The 12,182-nt window shown below is 39.6% G+C and overlaps 1 protein-coding gene across 1 annotated transcript in view; it reads right to left on the bottom strand. All coding sequences in view use genetic code 11, as the record gives it.

Moving 5' to 3' along the window:
- Positions 1–12,182, bottom strand: part of EGR_02679 (Transient receptor potential cation channel subfamily M member) — a gene marked incomplete at both ends in the record, with an annotated part of 36,548 nt that overhangs the window by 15,423 nt on the left and 8,943 nt on the right. Inside the window, 12 exons of the mRNA XM_024491928.1 lie at positions 1,477–1,600; positions 2,141–2,248; positions 2,462–2,582; positions 3,966–4,262; positions 7,746–7,817; positions 8,359–8,665; positions 9,110–9,186; positions 9,265–9,360; positions 10,098–10,323; positions 10,520–10,620; positions 10,876–10,988; positions 11,493–11,987. Coding sequence (XP_024353743.1) covers positions 1,477–1,600; positions 2,141–2,248; positions 2,462–2,582; positions 3,966–4,262; positions 7,746–7,817; positions 8,359–8,665; positions 9,110–9,186; positions 9,265–9,360; positions 10,098–10,323; positions 10,520–10,620; positions 10,876–10,988; positions 11,493–11,987 — 2,137 coding nt within the window. The remainder of the gene's footprint in view (positions 1–1,476; positions 1,601–2,140; positions 2,249–2,461; positions 2,583–3,965; positions 4,263–7,745; positions 7,818–8,358; positions 8,666–9,109; positions 9,187–9,264; positions 9,361–10,097; positions 10,324–10,519; positions 10,621–10,875; positions 10,989–11,492; positions 11,988–12,182) is intronic.

A 12,182-nucleotide genomic window follows, 5' to 3' on the forward strand; every position in this document is an offset into this window, starting at 1 on the left:
GTCAGAAAGCGACGTCTACCCTATTCGAATATTCCGGTTCTGTGCTCTGCGGAAAAGCTATTGAAAAACTGCAGCAACTCTAGCCGTGGCCGTAAACAATCCGAAAATGTTCGTTACGGAATTTTTACGGTACCTGGATGAATGTGTCAATTACGTGAACACGCGATACCCACTTTACGGCTCTATCAGCTGGATAGAACCCAGGTAGATGTGGCTGGGTAGCACTGAAGTGAGAATAATGTGGCAATGAGAAATAGACGAAAATCCTCATCCTCACGAAACTATTTCATAACTCAATCCTTTATTATATAAATCTGCCTTTAGGCCAGTGCTTGTGAGACTAGTGATAGGCCTATGAGATGGCCAGGAAATTCTCCCCTCCCCATTTCATTTTTTGAACAGGGCAAAACTTTAGATCCAGTGGGATTGCCAGTCTTACGCAAATTTGACGACTGGTGCGGTCGATTCGTGAGTGTTTTTCTTATGGTGCCGACTACATTGTGATGGCCAATGTGAGAGGTTGATTAAGGGGAGCGATGGTGACGATGTACGAAAGGCGAGGGGAACTATCCAGCACTTTTATTTGTTTAATTCTTTGTTTTGATTTCTCAGGCACTTAGGACTCCACTTTTGTACTTCCGATGGGCGCTATGGCCTCTGAGCCGTGCCATTAGCTCCACAGCGCTTCTCTAATTCGGCAGTGCCTATTCTGTCCTGGAACTGTGATTTGCTTCAATTTTAGGGAAGACTCATGACACCACTAGTTTCAAAATATACTTTTTGGATATTAAAGCCATCACAAGTTGCATAGAAGTGTACAATAACTTTTTTATAAAGGAACGGGTTTCGAAAATGAATTGGGTGGATTTTTAATGTAACATTGAGTAAAAATAGATATTTGGAATTGGGATAAGTAAAACAAGTACTAATTTTCTAGCTTGTTTTTGAATGAACTTAAACAGCTTTATCTATGATTTAATTGATCTGTTTGTTTTAATTGTCTTGGCTCTGAATTAAGGAGAATTCAATTTTCATCCATTGTATCCGTTTCACGATCACTTTACGAGAGGTACTTCGGGGAGCATCCATTATTTAACCTGTAAAATTCAATCACACCTCCTCTTCAGCAGTATTTTGGCCTTGCTTTCGTAACACCGGACAGCGCTATTTCTTCTACGTACATTTGCTTACAAAGGAATATTTTGGGCCATTCCCAAGAGAAGCTTATAACATATCAGTCGTCCATACTTAGGGGTTAAAGGACTGTTTTCCAAAATGTCACAGTTTAACAATGTATGATTTGAAAACCTCGTGAGGTATCTGGAAAATAAACTTAAAAGCTGATTACATCAAATTCGGCCTTGAACTTTGGAGTTAGTCACGTTGTTACAAATCTGCCAAGCAAGTGAAGATTGTGCATTCCTCTCCACAACTAGAAGTTTACTACGAAGATTTTTTGGTAATGAAAAGGCTTACGAGAACATAGCGATGAGGAGATTGAACATGAGAATATTTGTCAGTAGAACGTAGAATCCGAGCATGATTGGAACCAACCACCTGGACGTTTTCGTGGGACACATTCCATTTTGGCAGTTGCGATCTGAAGACAGGAGGAGATTGTGTAGGATAATCAAGAGTCGTTTGATGCCGTCATATGAGCGAACTAGAAAAGCAGTTGTAACTGCGTCTTCTACCTTAAATTTGCTCAGACGTAAAGTAACTTTGATGCAAAATGTATCTACTAAAGCCGGCCGGATTCATTTAGAATTCAGACTATAGTTCTACTTGTGTGGAGCCAATGGATTCGTAAATAATGCAGTGAGGTTCCAACAAACAGATTTAATGCCTACCATTTCTCGAAGCTAACAAGGCATTTTAAATTCATGACTTAAGGCCTTTGTGCTGCTAAAATTAGAATAATATGTACAATTAAAATCACAAGGATTTTACGACTATGCGTGATAAAATTCCTCCTATTAATGAAAAGTCGTCGTCAGGCCTACAGATATTTTACTGACAAAATTTATCAAGTGCTTTAAATTGAGCATTTGGGCCGAAGGAGACCATGGTGTCATTTTAATTTTTTGAAAGGCGAGATGTGGGGAAAAACCTAATTTTAAAAGGATAGTCATTTACCCACCCTCTCCTTGAAGTGTGTCCAAGCTGAAATCGCCAAACATTTGAAAGTAGGCTGTTGTGTACATTGAGAAGATCGTGTCGATAAATTTCATGCCTTGAACAGTTCCATCTAAAAAGCAATGAAAACAAGCCAATATTTTGCGGCTGTTTTTAAAAGATCCCCTGATTCGACTCAATAGGGCTAGGATGTAGGGGAAACAGATTATAGAGTAGATTTAAAAGGACTTGTCCCGCCTTAGAGCGAGCTCTATGATGTCCTGTGGTGATGGGTGGTTTGAAAAAAATGGGTTTGTCATGATATTAGGTTGTCGATTTGACTTACTGATTGAGAGTTGTTCACTTGTGTAGAAGCCGTTGGGATAAGCTATGGACTGAGCTGCCACCGCGTAGCCAACCATGATGACAGTTAAGATGATCATAAATGGGATCAAATCATTGGTGACCTGGATGTACATAACAAAACAGTCTTTTTGAATCAGAGAGCTAAGCGGGTATGTAAAATACTCAGTTAGCCCTCCTGATGACACACACTGTGTTGAAAAGTGGTTATTAAAATCTACCCTCCCCCAATGGGCGATCATATAGCTAATGCATATCATTGAATTAGTGAACATCCAAACTGCGGAGGAGGGCTTAGAGGTGAAAATAGAGAGGCACTCTGTTAATTTTGCTGACGAGCTCCAATGCACACGACTTTTTTGCTTTTACCCAATGCCACCCACATGAATTTGTTCATTTAGGTGATTCAAAACATTCCACTATGCGGGCCCGTAAATTATCACGCAATTCAGTGTTTGATATGAATTTCTCACACGGAATAGAGTGTTTAAAGTTAGGCGAAGTCGTTCGCATATCATTCATATCTAGAGCAACGAACACAAAAACCGCTGAGATGCACATCAAATACGTCTTGTTTGGACACTAGCTGTTAGTGACATAGATAGCACAAAACGCAATTCTCAGATCATCAAAGAGTATTGCAAATAGGAATTTCATGACACAAATGCTTTCAGTGACTTTCAGAATTGTAACTACACATATTTCTTTAAAAGAAACTGAAAACCACTAAATTCCATAAATTAAGATTGTGTAAACGATCCGTCCACTGGCATCCCTATACACCCACACAAGGAGGACGCATCATGGGATTGAGGTTTTGCTTTTATCTGCAACTAGTACTTCTGACTTTTCGTTCTTAGGCTTTACTTGCCAAGTTGTTTGCCATTAGTACAAAAGGCTATAAAAATGCCTAAATGAATATGTGGCAGGATTTAAGGTCCGTAAAGGACTCAAACGCAAATAATGAAAGCACTGTTATGGGCAAATAACTATTAAATTCAGTTTTATAGCGCAGAACCCTTTCACAGACATAAATAATAAGCTGCATAGGAAACGAGGTCGGTATTTTGCAATGCAAAGTTGTCAAGTGAAAAACGCTGACACAGTCATCACTATTGTTTCTCTGTTTGAGCTGGTACAAGGACACTTCCTTGCTCCGGCGCTAGGCCTTCAAAACTAGAATACTGATTCATTATTTTTCGAAAATTGTCCTCTCTTCTTGACCTAGAGTAATGTGATAGACAGTTAGTTGAGGACAGTACGCTTGTTTTTACATCCGAGAATGTTCTACGTTTGGCCGTATTAAACTCACTAATAAAATTAATTATTCACAAGTTCGTACAAAATATCCTGAAGTGCGAAATATGTACCAGAAGCCGATCAGTCGTAGTTTTCTTTAGTAAAAATTACAAAAGCGGGTTGCCTGACTTTTGGGGCACTTAACATCCGAAAAGAAGGATATAGTACAAATAATAGGCGTGTCTTACCATTTTCCCAATCATGATGAGTTTTGGCCCCAGGGCAATGTGGAAGCTAAAAGAATACATGAGCCGGATGTAGAAAACAAAGAGCGAAAAAGCCATGCATATTCTCGAGGGATCCATGATTGGGTCGGTGAGGATGTGAAAGGCCTCCGTGTCGTGATTGAGCTGCGAGTCACCTAGCCGTGCCAGGACAATCAATCGCAGTATAAATCCAACTATGTAGAGTATCAGTCCTGTACAGTCCAACTTGTTCCATCCATCAGATATGTAGGTTGAAAAACTGATACCCGACAGCACCGACTACAAACAGAAGAGCGTCTTTTAGATTGTCCGTTTAGGGAAAAATAATAAGCAAGAAATCACTTTAAAGAAGTTCCCCATCGTCCCAGGCTAAAGATTTTCGGAAGAGAATCTTTTAAGGAAGTAAGAGAAATTTCGTGTCTTAGGCAAGAGTGGAGTAGATTTTGGAGCAAACCAGATGCTGTTTGGTTAAAGAGTTTTATCGTACCTGGGCTAATACGTTGTTTGGGAGTTTGTGTCTATGTATCCATGTTTAAGTCTGCCTCGTAAAAACCACTCTTTGCGACGGTTTAAAAGGCGCTGGTCAAGAGAGCCGAGGGAGAGGGAGAACAAGTAACCCAGATGCTTCACTTTTTTCCCGTCTGCCCCTCCCTTAACATATTTACAAACCCACTTCCGCTGTCAGCCAAGAGATGTGACAAATGACCATAACTCCGCTGGTGTGTTGGAGTTTTGACCCGGAAAATAATCTACTTAGGGAGAAACATCTTCTAGTTTAAAAAATGCTAAGTTTTGACTTAAATACTAGACACGCACTAGGATTTCAAATTTTAAATATCAGTGAATAAGCGGACATGCCTATCATTGTGTCAAGAAGGAAATCGTATAAATAGAACTACCTGTATGATAAATTGTTGATAAAGTTATATCTGGAGTTGTATAGAATGTACTAATAGAATGTCTATTCTTCCCACATTTCTGCAATCATGCGATTATACATCAAAGTCAGTATGTACCGCAACTTATTTAGCCCTATTCTGACATAGATATATGATTTTGCATAGCGTAAATACGAATACAAAGGTGAGCCTGAAAATAACAAAGATAAAGGACTTATAAACCCGCAGAAGATAACATTCCTCCCTTTTCTCCAATATCTATTCACATGTCACTCAGGTAAATAGAAGTGGTGTAGACATCCTAGTAATTTTGTGCCTAATGCTTGCAGAAAAATAAGTAAGCTTCTAATTAAACACCAAAAATACACAAAAACAGAAACGAGAATTTATTTTGGTTCTGGAATAGACGCGATGAAACTGACTCATTGCTCTAGTGGGGATTTTGGCTCAAACCATTCAATGTCACGCAATTTGCGGCTTTTACAATCAGTAGTGGTACTAAAGATTAGTCTTAAAAATAGAATCAAAATATGGGAATTTTTAGACTAGCTCTTTAGTTGCAATACAATAGCAACAAGAGTTAAAAATAATGTTACGAGGAATTTTGAGTTGACCCAATCCAACACCAGGGTGGATGATGTATGGTCCACAGCACATACCACGGCTGGTAAGAAGCAAGAAACACACATTTAGCAATATGCGAAATTGATTTAAGATAGTGAAGAGGAACAGTTTCCTTGTTGTTTTAAAAACAACTAACTTTTCAATCTAAAGATATTTGGAAAAATTGAAATCCGAGCGTGGGCTGATGTCTAGAGTTTCCATTTCCAAGTCCATTTTTTGTAATTAAATTGCTGCCCAAGCCAATTTTGACAGTTTTATATCTTAGCAAGGAATAAAAGAATCTACCTTTGGGATACTCCATTTTGAAGAACTGCCCTAGTGAAATTTTCCGCATTTTTAAGCTCACTAACTGCTCATTTCAAGCAATTTAGTTACTACGTTTGGTCACACGGATTACGACTACTCCTCCGCACTTTCTCCGTGGATAAAGTAAAGCTCCCTCTAATACGTTCCTTGGCAAGAGGACGGAGCATCCTCTGTTTTCATTGCCCTTTTGACAATAATTTCCCTGAATAGGCAAAATTATATAATAAATAATGTGTTTCTGACTAGTAAGAAGTCCGCAGTCAGTTTAAATTAAAGCGATCATAACTCTTTATGTACTGCTTACTGTATTTTTCTGTACAGATTATATGCTGATGGTCTCCGCCAGTAAATATGATCGTACTCATTGGGGGTGGTATTGTTTAACCACTTCCCTTCCCATTTGAACCTCCACTAGGACTCACTTTAAATTCATATTCAGTCCTACTTTTATATACATTCGCCTTTTTGAATCAAATTTAGCCAGATCACACATATACTAGACAAACACAACACCATCATGACCATTAGAGTATTTACAAATGTTATCGCAGGTTTTTTGCTCCCTTTGGGAGTCTGCAAAAGTGCATTATAAATAATGCAATCTAGATTGCTGGAGATAGAGTTCTATGTGCGTGACTGCAAAACACAAAGAAAATTAACCCCTTTCAGAGAGGGTGAGGCGTAGTAAGATATGTTTTATTGAATGTACCTTTTAAGCGGAGGCGGTCAGTAAATGAGAACCTTATGGTGGATCGGACGCCATCGACTCTCGAGGAGGAGGGAACGTACCCTGAACCACGATATCTATACCCCCTCCATTCATTTATCCCAACCCAATAAAGCATGTCCTAGTCCAGCTCGTCTAATTGTTCTGAGGGTATGAAGGCCAAAGCGGAACAGAGAAACACCGAGTCCATTGCAGTCTCCATAGGAAGGCTGTCCATTATAACTGTGGCTATTTAAACAAGTTGCCTTTCCAAATTACAAGTGACAGATTTGGTTGACATGAGGTGTCTAAAATACTGACTCGCGTGGAGCCCCTACCTCTTATCTAGTAGAAATTCCACAAATTGACTAGCTAATAGTTTAAATAACCAAACGAAAACTGGTCTTGGAATCCTCTTCTCAAAATGTGCTGAAGGAGCGGTCAAGGTCAGGTTGAATTTGCTCTTTGTATGCTTTGAGGAAAGTGCTCGGTAGTGCTCACAGAATTGTGCTAATAGACGGAATCTGCGTTTTAATTTTCCCGTGAATACATCCAATGTTGGCTTTGATCCTTTTGATCTCCATGGGTAACTGAATTACGCCTTTACATGACATGTCAAGAGTTTCACTTTGCACGTCATAATTTCTTTAACTTAATGAATTCTGGGTCTTGGCTTCAAGTAAATTTGGATTTTATACGGTCAGTGAAAAGCTGAAATAGCGCTATTCAAGTGTATAAGACAAAAAGCTATTGCTAAAGAGTGCGTACGGGTTTAATCATGTATGAAATCATCTGTGTTCCTTAGAAGCTAGTTAGTCTACATACGCATCACATTTATTAAAATATAAAATGGGTGCATAAGAAGGCGAAACACAACAAAAACTGCTACTACTTCCCCCTAAAAGGTTCAGCTAAAAACTTGCTTAAAATAGTTATTTTAAATATGCGACTAAAAGTCACTTGAGACACGATTTAGTAAACTCAAACCAAGGGGCGAGTCAGGCGTTTTACGGCGGACTAGGGGGCAGGACGTTTAACTCATTAACGACGTCTTTCCGGTGTTGGTGGCGATGGAGAGACCAACTCTTCTCCCAAAAACCGACCGGAAACGGCCGATTTCCCGGAATAGAGCAGTGCGCCCAAATATGCTGATTACCGGCCCTGTTCCATTCCTCAAACAGAGCGATAACACCCATAATGGGAGGCTCTGCCATTCAAACCACTTACACAGACACCAACATCTTCAACAGCAACACATTTAAACATGCCCTTAGTAACAATAACACTTACCCAAGCAATCTAAAAGATAAAAAAATGGTCAATGTTAGATTTTGTGCTCAGGATGCATCCACAGCTGAAAGGCAAAATCACTGGTGATCATTTCTGAGGTGCATCAAAGTGAAAATAAAGCGAATGATCAGATATGACTTTGGCCTTTAATGAACCCTTGTGAGATTTCGTCTACTGGGCTATTGAGCAAAGCGTCTGCAGCATTCCCAGACTAAATATACAGAAAAAAAAGCAAAGTTTTATTACCTTGAGAACCGCTTGGTTCTCTGATCACCAATCGTTTAATTTTGATTAATTTATGCAGAGTAGCCAATTACTTCGAAGTGGCTATTCCAAACGAAGGTAACAAAAACAAGTTAACAGTCCAAAATCGTGCAAATCTATGGGTTGGTTAACTCGCCTATTCCAGCTACACATTTCAGAACGATTTGATTTCCGGCCCTTCATTAAGCACTATGAAATTAAGCAGTTATCCACTTCTCATTAAATCCCACTTACAGTAATACAGTTAACTTAAATTCCTTCTCCAAAGTTGAGTTGAAAATTGTACCTGTTTAATTTCTTCAATGAAAAGCGTGATGACCCAGGCAAGGACAATGTACTCCACACCGGTTATTCTGACTTTAAAGTCAACCAAGAGGAGATAGCTGAAGAGGACGAGAAAGAGGACGTAGGAAATCTGGAAGGAGGACAAAATATCATCATTGGTAAATACTGTGCAGAAGTATATCGAGATAGGAATTTTGAAAAGTGGTAGTTTCACCGTGTGGTAGACAAATCGCACGATTGGTGACATGTAGAAGTCCTTTATCTTCACCCAAAATTCCATCGCTCCCACCTGCAGACTTGTCGTTAAGCTGCAATGAGCAAAGCATTCAACCTCAAAATGCCCCCACGGGCCAATTCTGCGTCATATTGCTAATTCTTTCGCCATTTTCGTAAAAGCAGGAGAAGTTAATTGTCACATGAATAATTAACGATTGACAACTGTCAACTTATGTCAGTGCATAATAGTTGGCAGATTTGATTTGGGAAAATAACAAAATAACAAATGAGGAGTCAGATAGGGATCCTAAGTGAAGCCAGAGGAACTTTGATGCACACAGGATTAAAAAGGCCGTGACCGCTAAGCAGTGGCTTTCAATGCTGGTTTATCCTTAAAACAGGTGGATTCATAACCGAATTCAGGGACCTTTATGCAGATTATAAGATCACTGTCTCTCTAAACAAAGCTTTGTTTAAGTGTTTGAACGGGTAAGTAAATAATAATACGTGCTACAGTGAGCATTGTCCCAACTGACCTTCTCTTGACCATCACACGTGATTCAACATCCTCACTCAACTCCTCGTCCTTCTGCTCAGTACTATCATTTGATTCCTATAAGATTACACATTTCGGAAATGAAAGTATCTAAAAAAACAATTAACGGGGCACAAAAGCGGATTGAGGACTCACCTCCCCAGCCTCGCTTTGCTTATCTTCGGGCTCATAAAGGAGCACTTTGGGAATGAACAGTGGCATGGTAAGACCAAACATGAGACCAAACATCATCTAGAAACCATAAAAATAATCTTACTTTGTGTTTTAGTTGTACAATGGCAATTTCAGACTTTACTTAGAAGACGTATTTAAAATAGGGCAAATAGTCTCGACTCGTGGTGGCCATTAGCGGAGCGAATTCTCCGAAATAGTTTCACGTCTCCGATGTACTTCTCTGCGTCGACTTCGCGCACACAGTCATTGTATAAATTTGTGCCTCCAAAATAAGATTTAAAAATACCCTTAAGCCATCAAACTTGTGGGGAATTCGATAAATGAAAGCAGTCAAAAAAGGCCACTTTTTAATGATTAGCCTATTTAACTTAATAAGAGTCGGATGAAAGAACTTCTCCTTTCGGTAGATTTTTTCATTATTTGAATATCAAATTCACATTTGAGTACATTTCTTGTGAATAAGTGTATCTTTTAAATGAATGGTTTGTATGAATTTGAGAAATTTATGCACGTATTCCCCAGAGCTACGCCTTTACTGTCTGTTTATTCAACCATTATTTTCCCTGGGCGTTTGTGTTCGTTATGTTTTGCAAAAAAGAGTCTCGTTCCCCCATTTAGCAACACTCGTTGCCTTTTTACTCCCCGCTTCGGTGGATTGCACCTAGTTGACCCTCGGAGCTTTCAATACACTTTAATGTACCTTTGCAGTTTTACTCCATCCACCTAGGAAATGAACTTTAAAATCTAATATGTCTATGAAGGTCGGTGGATGTGTAGGAACTTTGAGAACGCACCCTGAACATGCTGTTCTTCGAGGAGAGATTGCCTTTCCAGGTGTTAGTCAAAAAGTCCTGGCAACAGGGATGCGCCATAAACTTGATGCTTTGTCCCTCAGCAGCCAGTTTGATGACCGAACTGTGGCCGTAGTAGGCCAACTCGTGGTTGATTATCAACTGAGCACGATGCTCGTCTTCGCGGTAGCACTCATTTAAGACACCCTCAGCTTTTTCCTGAAAACTCCTTTGAGAGAAGCGGCAGAAAAATATTGAAGTTAAATGCTTCATAATTAAACCTTTGCTGACTCGAATCGCATCAGTATGTAGCACAACTACGCGTAAATGATATCTTTTTTTCCACAATGGTTTAGCAGTTTTAGTGCTTTGATCAAATCCTCTAGTGTTGATTGAGTAGGAATTCAAAGCTAATAAATACATACTTGGAGTAATTTTTGTAGTCCTCTTTGTCGGTAAAATCGTCAGTTTTGTTGCTCAAAGCAGAGAGTAGAATTGAGGCCAGTAGAGCTGCCGCTATTGGCTCCTATTAATGCCAGAATGCACGGATGCCTCAAAATTTAAACAAAAACCACCCAAAAGTTTTATCGAAGCTTCCAGGCCTAGTAAAAGGCATCTCATTTTCACATCTGATGCTAATGAGAAAAATTGGCCTCGTTATGTATCCGTAATAAGGTGAGATGCGTACAACTAATAGCTGTATCAATGATAAGTTCCACCTTGCTTATGACTTATGGCACCATCTGCTTGGTGATACGTAAAAAATGACCCTTCAGCATACCTTTTCCATTGTCCAAAATAGCTCGGACATTCTCAGTTTTCCAACGAGGACAGACCAAATTAGGAGTTCCCGAGCTGGTCTATCAAACTGAATCAGTTTTATTCGAGCTTCTTCTAAATGAACATAAAAATCGGTCTTAATGTTTCTCGGTGAATGCAATCATGGTGGCAACAATAGGTCTTTCCAGAGAGTCCTTCCAAATTAGAAATCGAGTAGGCTTGGGAAGGAATTCTACGTTATTAATGAGTGAAAACCATGTGAGACGGCATTTTTAAGGACCAGAAATGATTCAGTCAGCATGCGATTTGTTGTGCCAACATCATGTCATTTACAGCCTGGAAAAAAGGTGTTAAAATTTTATGAATTCGCGAGTATTTACCAAACCGGATGAGTTTGTCTAGCTGTTGTTGTTGTTGCGTTTCGCATTAATTGCTAAACAGGAAGTTGCACTAAAATGCATTTCCAATTTAAAAAGTGCGTTCTTTGGAAAGATTTTTAATAAATTCATATGAATAGGTGCCTTATTTTTAATCATATTTATAGGAACACAAGTGAGCGTACAGTTAAAAAATGTACTCCCACAATCTTGGTTGCTCAAATGAAATGACAAACCTCACCGTTTGCTGCTGTTTTTTCAGGATCCGTGCTGCCACCGCCCATCCCTCCTGCCACAGCAGCCAGTGCTGCAACAGCCCTCAACGTCTGCAGGTTTCCAGGAGCTAGACCTTCTAAGTGTGCGCCACCTTCATGATCCTTAGAGGTCCTTCGTCTAAGAGCTTCAATGAACCGACGCTTTAAGTTCCCCCCAAATCCGACTGCTTCTTCATCTTCCTCTTCCTCATCCTCTTCATCCTCTGACATCGACTGCTGTTGTGTGTGCTGAGACTCATAAGTCGATTCCACTGAATTTTCTCGAAGCATTCGTGGAGATGGGCGTGAGTATTTTTCATCCACCGCAAGCGGAGCGGTTACGGACGACTGGAAGGCTAGATGTTGGCGTGCAAGGAATGCGGGATTTCCATAGTACTGGCCTCTTCCCGATGCTACTTGAATCTCCTTCATTTTTTCAAAGGATATTCGTCGTTTTTGGTAACGGCCGTACTGAATTTTATCTACTTAGGCGTAATAGAAAAATTAAGGTAGCTGAAATTAACTATATTTTTGTAATTGTTTGTGAAAGAGATTACACCTTTACCAAAGTGGTGGTCCCCGAAACATTTAAGGCGGTAAATTCAAAAATGAACACTTCCAGACTTTAATTCCATTGCTTTTGATTATTATTACGGTAACAACAACAAAGAGCATTG

This window comes from Echinococcus granulosus (assembly GCF_000524195.1).
Source record: "Echinococcus granulosus chromosome Unknown EG_S00012, whole genome shotgun sequence".
In the NCBI taxonomy this organism is placed as follows: Eukaryota; Metazoa; Platyhelminthes; class Cestoda; order Cyclophyllidea; family Taeniidae; genus Echinococcus; species Echinococcus granulosus.